This window comes from Myotis davidii, unplaced genomic scaffold (assembly GCF_000327345.1).
Source record: "Myotis davidii unplaced genomic scaffold, ASM32734v1 scaffold687, whole genome shotgun sequence".
In the NCBI taxonomy this organism is placed as follows: Eukaryota; Metazoa; Chordata; class Mammalia; order Chiroptera; family Vespertilionidae; genus Myotis; species Myotis davidii.
The window spans coordinates 682,473-697,938 of NW_006298971.1; the positions used below are offsets into that span (position 1 = coordinate 682,473).

The 15,466-nt window shown below is 50.9% G+C and overlaps 1 protein-coding gene across 1 annotated transcript in view; it reads right to left on the reverse strand.

The window, feature by feature from the left end:
- Positions 1-10,038: 10,038 nt before the first annotated feature.
- CSPG4 (chondroitin sulfate proteoglycan 4) overlaps positions 10,039-15,466 on the reverse strand; it is a 36,827-nt gene continuing 31,399 nt past the window's right edge. The window contains exons 10-11 of the mRNA XM_006774587.2: positions 13,119-13,302; positions 10,039-12,824 (exon numbers count right to left, since the gene is read on the reverse strand). Coding sequence (XP_006774650.1) covers positions 11,002-12,824; positions 13,119-13,302 — 2,007 coding nt within the window. The 3' untranslated portion in view covers positions 10,039-11,001. The remainder of the gene's footprint in view (positions 12,825-13,118; positions 13,303-15,466) is intronic.

Here is a 15,466-nt window from a genome sequence, read left to right on the forward strand (position 1 = left end):
AATCGCGTTCCGACCGATGCCAGACAGTCCTGCTTCCCCCATTTGAGTCTGGGTCCCTAGAGACTCGCCCAGAACTGGAGCTCAGAATCTGAGACTCCCTTCCAATTGAAAACGACAACCGCGCCTTCAGCTACCAGCCCGCTCCGCGGGCACCTCTGCACCTTTGTATTTTCTGCATTGCGCCTCCTCTGAGTCTCAGTATGCTTTTCTCTTTCTTTCTAGTTGTAGAATTTCCACTCTGCCAGCCTTCCTGTGGTTCTGGATGATGTCCGTTCCATCTTTTAGTTGTATTTTTGAAGTGGTTGTTCGAGGCAGCAAACTCTGGCATTCTATGCCGCCATCTTGGTTTTTTCTCCAGTTCTTAAGGATCTTAAAAATGGCAGTGGAGCAAGCAGAAGCTACACTGACTCTTCCAGGACCAAACTGGAATTACAACTAAAATACAGAAAAACCAACCTGAATAATCAACTTAAGACTAGCTGAAGAGAACCCTGATAACTAAGAGTGGAAAGTGGAGAGCGCATAGAGACTAATAGGAAGTGCGGAGGCATGAGCAGGCTAGCCAGGCTCCTGCAGACAGCAGCTGAAGTTCTGGAGGGATATATTAGCTGTGGGGGGTTCCCACTGAGAACTCTGGAGTCTAAACCCCAAGCTGGGTTCCCCAGCCCAGAGCATCAGAACTGAGAAAGGTGTCCGCATAACATCTGGCTGTGAAATGCAGCAGGGAGAAACAGCTGGAAATGCAGGCACCCTCTTAATGGGCCAATGCACAAAAATTTTGTGTGCAGCCACTCACCTTGAGCTCCAGCAGAGGATTGGAGTTATGTGAGGAGAGTCCAGAGATGGGAGCATTGACCTATGAACCAGGATCTTGGAAGGCAGCCACCCCACTTTCCTATACTAAGTCATTACTTCACTCTGTGGAGGACATCTTTCTCAGGCAGACCTTTGCTTTCCAGGTGGTTTTTTTGCCTGAGGAAAGGCAGTTGCCCCATTCTATTGGAAGACTTCTCCTCCAACCCTGTGGTCAATAGCCTGAGGCTAATCTAGCCTGAATACAATCAGACTGCAGGCAGAGATGGGTCTCTGGAGGCTTTGAGTCTTTGCCTGATCACCTTCTAGGCCCAGGGCAAAGAAAAGCAGACTCTGCTGCTCATCTTGGTGCTTTACAAAGACGCCCAGCCCTAGCAGAGGGAACCACAAGCTGTGGATTGCTGATAGCTCCAAACAGGGTACTCAGGGCCAGTCAGAAACAGTGTCTGACATTGTCCTGAACCAGAGCAGTGGTTCTCAACCTTCCTAAATGCCGCGGCCCTTTAATACAGTTCCTCATGTTGTGGTGACCTCCAACTATAAAATTATTTTCGTTGCTACTTCATAACTAATTTTGCTACTGTTATGAATTGTAATGTAAATATCTGATATGCAGGATGTATTTTCATTGTTACAAATTGAACATAATTAAAGCATAGTGATTAATCACAAAAAATAATATGTAATTATATATGTGTTTTCTGATGGTCTTAGGCGACCCCTGTGAAAGGGTCGCTCGACCCCAAAGGGGTCGCGACCCACAGGTTGAGAACCACTGCACTAGAGATTTGGAGTCATAGCATATCTACTTAATACATAGACACAAACCCAAATAGGCAGCCAAAATGGGAAGACAAAAAAACCACCTGTAACCCAGCCATAGTGGCTCAGTGGTTGAGCATTGACCTATGAACCAGGAGGCCATCGTTTGGTTCCTGGTCAGAGCCCATGCTCTGGTTGTGGGCTTAATCCCCAGTAGGGGGCATGCAGGATGCAGCCAATCAATGATTCATCATTGATATTTCTGTCTCTCTCTCCCTCTCCCTTCCACTTGGAAATCAATATTAAGAAACCCAAACATATGTATATACATATGTCCTGTATAATGAAAGGGTAATATGCAAATCAACTGGTCGGCAGAATGACTGGCACTCCTGTGGCCCCTTGCCCCCGGCTGGTCCTGCCCACAGCCCCTCGCCCCAGCCAGCCTGCCTCTGATGGCCTCCATTGGGGTGGGCTGGCTGGACCTCACCAGTGCATGAATTCATGCACCAGGCTTCTAGTATATATGTTAAAAAAAAAAACCTTAAAAAAAAGAACACATTGGAAGGAATACATAGCAGATTAGGGGAAGCTGAGGATCAGGTCAGTGAATTAGAAGACAGGGTAGAAAAAAAAATCACTCAATCAGAGAACAAAAAACAATTAAAAACAGGAGGACAGCTTAAGGGAGTTGTGGGGCAGCATGAAATGTAATAATATTTGCATAATAACAGTGCCAAAAGGAGAAGAGAGTGAGCAAGGGATAGAGAACATGTTTGAAGAAATAATGGCAGAAAACTTCCCTAACTTAGTGAAGGAAAAAGTCAAACAAATCCAGGAGGCACTAAAGCTCAGCCCAGTATTGCTGACATCAGCTGGGTGGGGTGTGGGATATGTATGTATGAGGGGTGGCAAACTCCTAAGGCTCCTAGAATGACCCTTGGGTAGTTGGACAATTGAGGCTACTCAAACTGTGGGCAACTGGGTAGAGTTCTGGTTCAGGGCCTCAGCAGCCCCCCCCCCCCCAAAACCCCCCCCCCCCCCATCTTTTTCTTTTTAAAAAAAAATATATTTTTATTGATTTCTTACAGAGAGGAAGGGAGAGGGATAGAGAGTTAGAAACATCAATGAGAAAGAAGCATCTATTAGCTGCCTCCTGCACACCCCCTACTGGGGATGTGCCTGCAACCAAGGTACATGCCCTTGACCGGAATTGAACCTGGGACTCTTCAGTCCCCAGGCCGACACTCTATCCAGTGAGCCAAACCGGCCAGGGCTCCCCCACCTCCCATCTTAAAGAGCTGGCCCTGGAAGGTGGGCAGTGGTGGGTGGAAGAACATGCCTCCAGCCCAACACCAGGTTTACTCGTGGAGGCAACTCCCTATCAGATCAAGCCTTCCACAGCTTCTTTCAGCCTGATCCCCCAGAACCTGTCTCCTCCAGGAAGCCTGTGTTCTGGCCTTTTCTCCTCTCTTCCTCTAAGGTAGGCCAGATGGTCCCAGCCTAGCCCACCCTACCCCCAACTTCAGGGAGAGTCCTGTGAATCATTGGAGTGGAGGTGGAGAAGGAGAAGTCAGAGTGGGGCTGCCAGCTTCTACCCAGAGCTTGACTCCCTCTTTGCTGCACAACTCACTCTCGCTTCTAGAACCAAGCAAAGGAAAATGTCTCGATGTCCTCTTTTCCAGGTGGTGACTGCATGCATTTGGCTTTCCAGGAGGACAGAGCATTTGTTTAGCACATACTATGTGTCAGACATTGTGATGGCTATAATAAATTATAATAATAACAATAACATTGGCTTTGAACATTTTTTAAGCACCTACAATATGCTAGTCCCATATGCTAGGCAATTCAAAACAACTACCATTATAACAGCACTAATCACAGCACTAATCATATGGTCAACATTTACTATGTCCCTTGGGTTATTCTAAGAACTTTGCCACAACAATGACCCTTTGAAAAGAAGTCTTGGCCAGTTGCTCTGTTTTGATAGGTGGGAGCGGGGCAGGGGACTCCAGCTAGCCACATCTCATGGATACCGGTAAGGATGGATGGGGCAGAAATGAAGTCAGGAGGTGGGGCTCTAGGCAGAGAGTAGGCATCAAGCTCCCCCAGGCCTTGGTACATACTCTCTGGGATCAGTGATCCCATCTGAGTTAGAACAGGTAGGTGGACTTCCATGAGTTCACTGGGCAGACAGTCAGCACCCCTGCCCTCTCTCCTTTAGTTCATGGGTTCTGTCCCTAGACTCTGAGGTTCTCAGGGCAGATCATGGGGATAGAGGGCTGAGGTACTGTGGTTTGGAATCTTCTTGGGGTTCACAGGTCCTGCCCCAGCTGCCTGTCCGGATGCCACGCCAATAAGACAACCTCTTAGCAGGGCTGACTTAGAAGGGGCCTTTCTTCCCTGAGTTACCACCTTCCAGGAGCACCCAGGCTCTGCCAGCTTCACCCACCTGCCTGCTTGCTCAACGTTCTTTTAGAACGGGCTCCCTTCCCCAATAAGACTCGACAGGGTTCCCCTGCATCTCTCTGGTTCTTGGAGCTTTCTGCTGTAGCCTCACATGTCTCGCATCGCTGGCCTACCCACACTTACTACAGAATCTAGGCGTTCAGAATCCCATTGCTGAGAGATGTGTCCTTGGCATCTGGAGGGGCTCCAAGCCTCTGTGCAGTAAGCTGCATCATTGTGACAGTCACTCCTCTAAGGTTAGACCTCTGATCAGTGGTGATCTGTGAGGTGCCAAAGATTGGGGACCGTTGGTTTAAGGAAACGTTTGGAGCAGCGGTCGCCAAAGGTCTGTGAGGTCCGAAAGGTTGGCGACCGCCGCTCTAAATGAAAGCAGGGTCCGCTGGGTGGAGTAGCAGTGGGGACACCTTTGGCTCTACTCTTCTCCTGGCTCCTGAAGGTTGGGTCAGGTAATCCTTGCAGTGGTTAGATCAGCTGCTACAGGAGGTTCTAAGGAGGGGCTGTAGGGCAGGAGGAGGCTGAGTGGGAGGGGCTCTGGGTTGTCTCCTCCTCCTGAGTATTTAGTCAACTTTGATTCTATCTGTGGTGGGCTGTCACACATGTTTTGGTGAAAGTGGCAGAAGCCCATGGGTTTCTGAGCAAATTGACCCGGAGTGTCTGGGTGGGAGGGAGTCATGGGTGAGTATGAAGGGAAAGAAGAATGAGCTCTGAGAGTCTGGGAGGGACAGATTAAACCTGCTCCTTAGAAACTTAGGGCCTGGGGTCAGGTCTGCCTGTGTCCTGAAAGGGATCTGGGAACCAGAGCAGCAATTGGGCACCCAGTCAGCACCCTTGGGAATGAGGGAAGTCAGGGGAACCAGTGGCAACTTAAGAAAGGAGGTCTGGATGGGATTGGTGGTTAGAGACCTCTTGACCTGTGGGAAGGGAGGAGTTATATTCTGGTATTAGATGTTTACTGAACATCTACTATGCACCTAACCCTGGGTAAGGCTGGAGACAGTATTGAACTATGTTTACTATAAGGTACTGAAGAACTTTGCTCATGCCAGGGCCTCAGCAACTTGGAAGGGGAGGGCGGTTGGATGCCAGAACCAGTTTGGGGACCATGGCCAATATCTGTTCTGGGAGGCAGAAGGGATAGTGTGGCAGCTTCTCTTGTTTCCACTCTCTGTGGGACAGAGAACTTTGGGAGGCCCAACACCTCCTTCCTGACCAGGCCTGGATGGTAGCCTGACAGGCAGCTTCTTCCCCCTTCTCTGCTGGCCCCTGCTGCTCCCCTATGGGTGAGACAGATGCACTCACTGGTGACTTTGGTTAAACACCTCCCTTTGTCACTCGCTCTGCATGTGGGACCCAGAGAGGTGGGGCAGGGTCAGGGAGGAAAGGACCAGCTAGGTTGCAGAAGGCAGGGTACAGGGGCTGCTGCACTTCCAAGGGACTAGTTTTTGGGAAGTAAGGGTGAGAGTGGGCTGCTTCCTGAAGACCCTCCCCATTAGATCAGACCTGGCTGCCAGCCTCACCATCCTCTGCTTTCCTCTTTGTTTCACTCTAGGCAGGAACCCCCACATCAGAACCCTACCCCCCCAAATGTGTGGGGTAGATGGGGACTTTAAAAGAGTGTAGGAGAGAAGGATGGACAGCCCAGGGTTAGGTGCTTAGGAGATGTTCCATAAATATCTATTGCCATTGGAGTGAAAGACAACACCTTGGAACAGTCAAGAGGTCTGACCTCCTTCCAGCTGGGTCATTGCCTGAGTGCAGTGCTTTTCAACTGCTGTGCTGCAACACACTGGTGTGCTGCAAGCATTTAACAAAACATGCAATGCCTGACTATTTAGTAGGCACACTGACCTCTTTTCCCTTAGATTGTCAATAAAAAACAAAAAGCAGCAGCCAACACAACAATAGACATCCACTGTGAATGAATCAAAGTCATACCTAATTTTTTGTCAGACTGACAACAAATATATATTTTTTTCAGTGCCACAGAATTTTAGTAATTAGTTTATGTGTGCCATGAGATGAAAAAGGTTGAAAATTGCTGCCTTAGTGTGATGTTGGTCTGGTCCCTGCCTCTCATGGCTCAGTTTCCTCAGAGGTCGAGGGGGAAGATTTAAGTCAGCGTGTCTTCAACTTTGCTATTTGGTTGTGTATCAAGAACCTGGGATCTTGTTCATATGCAGAGTGTGATTCAGCAACTCTGGGGTGTGCCTAAGATTCCTCATTTCCAACAAGTTCCCAGGTATTGCAGGTGTTCCTGGTCCAAAGTCTTTGCCCTACTTTGAATGGCAAAGACTTAGACACTCATTGAATTTAGGCCTTCAGGACTGGTCACTTGAGCCCTTTGTGACCTCACCAGACATCAGAAGGAAGCCTTGGGATTAGCTCCCAGCTCCAAGCTAACAGTGTTGGCACTCTCCAGGTTGAGATCAGTGGAGCTCCTTCAGCCCCAAGTGAGGCTGTGTTCAGGTAGAAGAGTCCCTTCTTGGCCCTGGATGACTTAACCAAGGGCTGCTCTGTCTTTAGGAGCTATTAGGACAACTGAAATGTGAAAGAACACTGTATCCATCAATTATCCTAGTGGTCACAAGACCCTCTGAGGAGCTGGCACCCGTACAGTGGTTCTCAACCTTCCTAATGCTGCGACCCTTTAATACAGTTCCTCATGTTGTGGTGACCCCCCAATCATAAAATTATTTTCGTTGCTACTTCATAACTGTAATTTTGCTACTGTTATGAATCTGATATGCAGGATGTATTTAGGCACCCCTGTGAAAGGGTCATTCAATCCCCAAAGACGTCGTGACCCACAGGTTGAGAACCACTGCTTTATGAGGCTAGCGGCTCTCAGTTAAATACTACACTCATTGCACTGAGAATGGAAATGTGACAGGAGGTAAGTTTGGCGTTTTGGGCTCGTCTTTAGTGGCTGCATAGCTGCTCCTTCCAGGGAAAGGCCCAACACTCTCTAAAAAAAGAAGGAAGCAGACAGAGCCAGTTGCCCTCTTTTTTTTTAAAAAATATATTTTACTGATTTTTTACAGGGAGGAAGGGAGAGAGATAGAAAGTTAGAAACATCAATGAGAGAGACACATCGATCAGCTGCCTCCTGCACACCCCCTACTGGGGATGTGCCCGCAACCAAGGTACATGCCCTGGACTGGAATCGAACCTGGGACCCTTCAGTCCGCAGGCCGACGCTCTATCCACTGAGCCAAACTGGCTAGGGCGCCAGTTGCCCTTTTACTCTGGGGTTCCCCTCATCAGCCAGCACACATTATGGTATGATAGTTACTCATGGCGGGTTGGGGGATCTTCAGCAAGGGCTGGGTGGATTCTTATCTGCATTTCCCATAGCAGTTTTGGCACAAAATAAATATGCTTTTCAACACCTGACTAATCATAGCAATAACTACACAGGGATGGTGTTACCTGAGAGCACTTGGGGTGGGCCAGGAACTTTGGAGAGAGGGGTCCTGTAGGTCTGGTTCCTGCTCCACCCACATGCCAGGGCTTACTCACATGTATGGCCAGGAACAAGAGACCCAACCTGAGAACTCTGCAGGCACTGCCCAGGTACCTTTATTCCTTTAAGATCTATAATCTTCAGGGCCCAGAGAAAGATGTCAGCAACGATGGAAGTTCCCATTGGTCAGCAGAAGTGGTGGTGGGGGGCCATTTCTTCTACTTTCTATTGGAGGATGATTGTTCTAGCTCTGTGGGTTCCACAGCTCCAATAGCAACTTCATTTAAAGGGCCAACTTGTAGAATGAGGAGAGGGGCTCAAAAAGAGCCCATTATTTGGTACCTAAGAGGTTAAACCATTTGATCTGGGCCTCTCTGGAGCCCCCTACTCTGCTCCCCACTGCCCTCTTCACTACAACCCCTCCCACTGTGGGGCACTTCTCAGTTCTGCTGGTGTCACTTGGGTCTCTGGATGAGCAAGGCATCTTGGTCCTTGGCTCATTGTGGCCAGCTCCTGGGATTGTGGGAAGGCCATAAGTAAAGAGCATAAATCTTCAGTTTGTGTGTGTATGCATGTATTATGTAGGCAGCTATTTATCTCTGTACTGTGTGTCTGAAGATCTGAAGATGCACAGCTGTTTGTATAAGTGCACATTGTGTGTGTGTGTGTGTGTGTGTGTGTGTATGTGTATGTATGTATGAGAAAGAGGGTCAGAAGCTCCCAGACATTCCTGATCACTTATATAAAGGTTGGCTTCTATCCTCAATGCCTGGGAGGAGCTGGCTCCTTAAAAGGAAATGGTGGATTGTTTTGTAAAGTGGATAGCAATCCCCTTAAGCCTCAGGGGCATATCTGAAATCTGCAAGATCCTGGCATAGTTGCTCACACTATTCCTCTGGTGCCAGCCCACTGTCCAGCAGAGGCTTAGAAGAGCCAGAGTAGACACTAGGGGCAGGGCAGGCTGGCCTGTAACAGAAAGGGTTTGGTCAATCCTCTGGGGAAATTCAAGCTGAGGCCAGATCCTGCCTGGAGAGTCTGTCACCTTGTCTCAGCTTACAGTTCCAGGGAAATTGCTTGCTCTGGGCGGAGACTGGCCCCAGATATCAGGGACCTGAGGATCCAGCCCTGGGTTTCTGGGAGAAGCAGAGCAAAACATGGGGTGTGGCATAGAGACACCCTTGGCAGGGCCCTGCATGAGGCTGGCCTGGAGGGTGCTGAAGAGACCAGAAAGTCAGACCAGGATTAGAGCTCTGAGTATGAAGGGATCTCTGTGGGGGTCCTCACCTATGGGTCCTGGCTATCCTATAGGACAAGCTTTTCCCTGTGGCAACAAGAGCTGGCTGGGCCTTCTGAGAGAGTGAAGAGGATCTAGGTGGCTGGATATAAAGGTATCAGAAGGAGGAGTGGTCCAGGGGCAGCTAGTGAGGAGGACGGGATCTCCTCTCTTGTCCTAGTTTCTGGTTTAGATGTTACAGATGTTGAGGCACAGGGAAGAAGTGACTCAAACACAGGTCAGCTTCCAAAGGCTGGTTGGGGCTCTCTACTCCCAATCTGGCTGTGCTCAGGCCTCTTCCCCGCTACTCCAGAGCTCAGACACCTCTCATGCTTCTTCTGAGGACATTAACCTGGGGTATCACCTGGGACCCAGAATCTCTCTCCATTTCCCCCAATTCTGGGAGACCCTCCAAAGGGAAAGGACCAGAGGGTGGTGGCTCCTCAGGAATTCATTAGGGGCCTTCTTGAGACCCTGTGTCTCTAACCCACCCCTAACCAAATGACAACCCCGTGGGCCACACACAGAAATAGCTTGCAGAATCCTTGCTGCTTACTCAGCTTTTGAGGAGCACCTTTGATCCTCTTGTTGGAAGGTTAGAGGCCAGTAGAAATCTTCCTTGATAATATCTCCATGGAGCTGAGAGCAGGTGTCTAAGTTGGTTGTGTCTCAGCTTTCCCATCACCACCAGGGCCCAGCCTTGGGGTCCTCATGTCTCCCTTACTCTCCTCACCTTTGGTGCTCTAACCTCTTGAGAAGTGGGTAGAGAGGGATAGGTATGTGGAAGGCAAAACTCAGGGTAAGACATCTAGGGCTGGACACTGAATATCTCTTGGTTTCCTTTTTTGCTTTAAGCTCTTTGGAAAGAGCCTAGCCTACGTGTACTAAACCAAAGGGCTTTGGTCCCATCCCACAGAAGAAGCAGAGATCTGGAAGGTCCCAGGAGGGGGAGGTTCAGGGCTCCTGTGGCCTTGGCCACCCTGCTGGCTTGGGGAACCAGGGGAGTGCAGGCTGATGTGGACAAAGGCCCAGTGCACAGTCAGACAAACAACACACAGCTGTCTAGAACAGTGATGGTGAACCTTTTGAGCTTGGCATGTCAGCATTTTGAAAAACCCTAACTTAACTCTGGTGCTGTGTCACATATAGAAATTTTTTGATATTTGCAACCATAGTAAAATAAAGACTTAATTTTTGATATTTATTTTATATATTTAAATGCCATTTAACAAAGAAAAATCAACCAAAAAAATGAGTTCGCGTGTCACCTCTGACACACGTGTCATAGGTTCGCCATCACTGGTCTAGAACCTCTGAAGCACCGTTTATCTAGGCCCCATGGAGCCAAGTGTCCCAAACTGCCTGCCCTCTAGTCCTCAGGAGAGCACAGGCATTACAGTGCCCATGGCCTCAGACCTTGCATGCTCCCCAGCCCAACCTGTTGCAGGGCCACACAGGCATGCTTGCTTAGCCCTCATCCCAGGCAGGTGGGAATGAACTGGCCCCACACCCTCCTCCATCCCACATGGCCAGGGACTCCATCAATCTGGGCTAGCTCAGCACCATGTTAAATACTTTCCTTGCAATCTTCCTTAAATAAACCCATCCCCAGAACAACCCGCCCACCTTGCACTCTGAACGTATTCTATTGGCTTCTGCTTTCCAGAGGGCGGAGGGACTCTCTCTTCCTCCGCTCCAGGGAATGCCATTTCCCTAAAAGACCAGAGGGAAACATTTTTCTCTCAATCCTGGGGCAGAGACAAGGGGAGGCCTGACTTGGAGGAACCACCTAGGAACCCTGCCTGACCCTCCCTTTCCTTTCTTCACCTTGCTCTTAAGAAGGTTAGGGGTGACTCACCCAAGGTCACAGACCCAGTACCCAGAGTCCTTACACATGTAGGAGGTTGCTCTGGTTTTGATAGCCTAAGGTTTGTGCCCTAAACTAGCTCCAGGGCAGGGGACTGACCTCCCAAACCTGCCTCTGTCCTTGGCCCCTTGTAGTTCTCCAGGCATAGAGTGAGCTGGGGAGATCCCAGTTTCTGACTTCACTCTGTCCCAGCCCCCTAAAACTTCCTCCCAGCACCCTCCATCCCTGGTGTCCTCAGGTCTTTCTGGCTCTGTGGACACTCAGACAGTACCAGGGCATGGGAGCAATGGGGCCTAGGCCTGAGCAAGCCTGTCCCTGGCCTGTCAGCGTCTGGGCCAAGGACAGTCCTTATACCCAGTACTGGCCATTTTTGAGGGCAGGGTTGGATGTCCGGCAGAACTGCAGAAGCTCTGGGTCCTGATGGCCCCCTAGTGGGGGCCTCTGGCCAGGCACAGCTGTGAGTGGGATGGTCTGGCCAGGCTCCATCTTGCGGAAGGTCTCCGTGTCTCCGTCTCCGGCCAGGCCGTTGCGGGGCTTGGCTGTCAGCACCTGGACGTGGTGTTTGCCTGTCTTATTGCGTTTCCGGAGATAGAAGAGCAGGGGCAAGATGAGTGCCAGGAGCAGGAGGACCAGGCACACGGGGATGATGACACTGAACATGTTGTCCTCGAGGAAGCCCAGGAAGCCCCCTCTGGCCACAGGTGGCACGGGGCTGGAGGCTGTTGGCCGTGGCTCACCAGTTGGAGGACTGCTCTCTGGCCTCCCTGCTTCTGTCTGAGCAGCCTCAGGGAGACTGAGCAGGGCCACGCTGTAGGACTGGGCCGCATTGTAAGGCTCGGTGGCAAAGTCCAGCGAGGCCACAGCAGGTGGGACACCTCTTGCCCACAGCTCAAGAGTGAGACTGTCACTTGCGGGGCCAGGGGACCTACTCTCTGGCCTGCCTACCTCCAGCCCAAGCCTTCCATCCTCAAGGTCCTGCTGTGTAAACTGCTCCACAGGTTGGCCGTCCCTGGGCATACGGACCACACGGCCATGCCGGGGTCCTACCAGGAGCCGGAAACAGGGTACACTGCCTGTGTGGTTGGCCAACTCACCTGCATCTAGGATGGTGGAGTCCAGGCGAAGGGTGGCACCCTGGGGCCACGGCCCACCTGCCCACATATGCAGCAGAGCCCTCACAGTGACATTCACTGTGGCTGATGTATTGGCACCTCTGGCCAGTGCCAGGACATTGAAGTGGTCGTGAGAGGAGGAGAAGTTGGTGAAAGCAAAGACCACCTCACCCTGGTCTACCTGGACCTGGCTGAAGGCTGTGGCTGGCTTCCCTCCCACCAGGAGATGCCCATACTGAGGCCCCTGGGTGAGGTGGTATGTGGCGTCTGGTTCCTCCTGATCTGAAACCACCCGGAGCTGCTGCCGGCTCAGTGAGGAGTGCCCTAAGGCTTGGGGTACCTCTAGGGGTGCCTGCAGCTGCACCTCAATGGTGGATGGCAAGACATCCACGGCCAGAGACATGGACAGGGGTGGACTGGTCCCATCAGACACGCTCAGCTGGAAGATGCCTGCCACACTGCTCCCATTGGCCACGAAGGCTAGCCGCCCTGCATCCACATCGCCCTGGGTGAAGTGCCTCACAGGGCCCGCACTGGCCCCTGCCAGGCTCAGGAAGCCATTGCTGGGTGCTCGTTGCACCTTGAACTCGATCTCCTCGGGAGCTGAGTCTGGGTCCACCACACTCAGCTGGGCCCTGGAGATTGAGGCGCGGGAGCCGCGGGTGAGCCGGAGTGGAATGGAGGCCTGTGGCAGAGGTGGCCGCTCATTCACATCTCGCACCGTGATGGTGAAGGCCTCTGAGGTTTGGGGTCCTGCCAAGGGGGCCCCTGCCGACCCCTGGAGGTGGGCATGAAAGCGGAAGCCATCTGGCTGAGTGCCCCCACCACCATGGGCATACACCAGCTGCCCTGAGGCCAGCTGGGACTGTAGGAAGTGGGGCTGCCCAGCATGGAGGGGCTCCTCAGACAGCAGCAGCTGGCCCCAGGCAGGGAACTGTGTGACCTGGAACAGCACATCGTGCTCTGGGCGCTGGGATGACAAAACACTGGCCAGGAGGTTGGAGGCGTCAAGGGCAGCCCTGGTAATTTTGGCTCGCTGACCTTCAGAGACCCAGAGACCTGCAGGTAAAACACAGGCTATTAAGGTTCAGTCCACGCAGGGAAGAGCCATGGACCTTCAGCTGGGGCCCCCAAGGCAAGGTTTGCCTCCCCCCTCAAACCACGTATCCCAGGATGGGGTTCAGAGTTCTCAGGAGGAACAAGGACCATGTCTCCCCTCTGACCTCAAAGCCTCTTTATCTGCCCACCCTCTCTATAACATCCCAGGTCCTGGGGGCTGACCCTGGTCTTTAGTCCACTCCTCTCTGGGCCTCTCCTAGTGTCCTAACTTTGCCAGCCTATCATACTGTTCACCTTTGTTCCTCCAGAGACGGCTGGGGCGCTGGGGACAGGCAGCCTCAAAAGATACAGCCACAGCAAGGGTGGTGTCTACATCAGGGGCAGGAGGCGAGGCCAGACGGAGCTTCAGAGTGTCATGGGCCTCCCAGAAGGGCTCAGCAGGCATCTTGTGCTCATATAGAACATTCCCGGCATACACCTGTGGGAGACCACCACTGTTGGAACAAAGCAGGTCCAGCCTCTGTGCCCAGCAGCTCCCTCCCAGGCTGGCATCTCCCTCAGACCATCCCTGGATTATAGCGATAGCCTCCTAGCCTTATTCTAGGCTCTCCCAGTTGTGCCTGCCTCTGTGTCTGTAATGTGCACTTTCACTGTCTCAGGCGCTACCACTAGGCAGTCATATGGCAGACCCAGGCTTTGCTACCTTGGGCAACTCTCTGAACCTCTGGGGAAAGCAATATTCTACCTTATTTCTCTCAACAGAGAGAGGTCTTCCCTCTTTTGAGCTGATCCTTGCCCCTCTTGCCTACTGAGTACACCTCTTACCATCTCCCTTTTTTTTCATATGGTGTCAATTTTGCCCCAAATGGATCATTCCCATCATCATGCAGCCATATTATTCTTTCTTCCACCTCAAAGAAAAAACTTGACTTCACTTTTCCCACAAACATTTGCCACCTTCCCCTTGTTGTTCTTTGTAGGAAACTGCAAAAAGAGTAGCTTACACTGCCCAGCTGGCATGGCTCAGTGGTTGAGTGTAGATCTATGAACCAGGAGGTCATATTCGATTCCTGGTCAGGACACATGCCCGGGTTGCGGGCTTGATCCCTAGTAGGGGACGTACTGGAGGCAGCCAATCAATGATTCTTTCCCATCATTGATGTTTCTATCTCTTTTTTCCTTTCCCTTCCTCTCTGAAATCAATAAAAATATATTTTTAAAAAAAATAAAAAATAGCCCACACTCCCCCCATGATGTCTTAAGTGTACTCCACCCAGGCTTTGCTCCTATTCTGGCCAGGGGCCTCCGTGTTGTTAGATCTAATGGTGGGTTGTCAGGCCTCATCTTGCCTTGGATGTCATATGTGAGCATCCCGTCTTAATGCAGCTTTCTCCAGGATGGCCCCCTGTCTTTGGCTTCTTCCTACCTCAGTAGTTGCTTTTCACAGACTCCTTTGGTCCCTCCTGTTCTTCCCAACATCTATGATTTGGCCTTGAGATTCTTCTCCACCGACAGGCAGGCCTCTCTTGCTCTCATTAGTCCTCAGTGCCAGCTCTGTGATGGTCCGCTTGTGTGTACTCCCACTCAGACTGCTCTCTCTGGAGCCCCAGCCTCTCATATCTACCTGTGTCCTTGGCAGCTTCTTGGGGATATATAGTGGATATCTCAAACTCTGCATGCACCATGCAGACTCCTGACCTGCCCCCCTTTCTATCTTCCCAATGCAGAAGATAGCAGCTCTGTTTTTCTAATGGCTCAGGCCAGACTCTGGCATCATCCCTGACTTCCCTCCTCTTCCCACACCCCATCATCTGTGGCCTGGATTATGGTGATAGCTCTCCTAACTATGGCCTGCTTTGGCCCCTGCTCCTCTCCTCCTACAATTTATTCTTAATACAAAAACCAGAGTGAGCTTTTAAAAAGTAAGGTCATGTCACTCTTGCTCAGATTGTGCAATAGCTTATCATTTGACTACAGAGACCCCATTGTGACCCCATTACCCTTTCGCCTTCACCTATGACCACCCTTCCTTAGCAAGTCCAGTCCAGCCAACCTGCTGCTTGCTAGGACTGTCTGCATGTTAAACACTAGGCATATTTTTCATTTCCATAAAGAAGTTCCTCTCCCCTTCTGATCCTAATGTGTTCTCTTGGCTTATCTTTTGTTTTCTCCTTTTAGAAGACACAGAACTATTTTCATTCATTAAGAAGAAAAGGACTTGTGCAATAGCAACATGGAAACTGATTGGTGTGGAAGACTTTAGGAGAGAAGGGTTGTGATGACTGGGGAGCACAGCCTAATTAAAAGGGTGGTTGCTTCTAATCTGATTGCTGTAAGAGGGAACACAGGCCTTTTAAAAAACTGAAAATTAGTTTTTTTTAATTGAAATTTTCTAAAGGTTGTACGTTGACCATTAATTAAAAAAATATTGAATGCATTGTGCAGGCTGTTGGCCAGATGTGGCCTGCAAGGACAGCCAGGTGTGACCTTTGGCCTAGGCTGAAGGGTGGGCAGGAAGGAAATGAAGACCCCTGGGAGTGAGGGTGGGAGGCTGAATGCCTAGGCACAGGAACATCATGGGTGGGAGGGGTCTGCTTGAGGGTGGGGCAAATCACAGGCAGAGTGGAGAGGGTCCCCAAGCT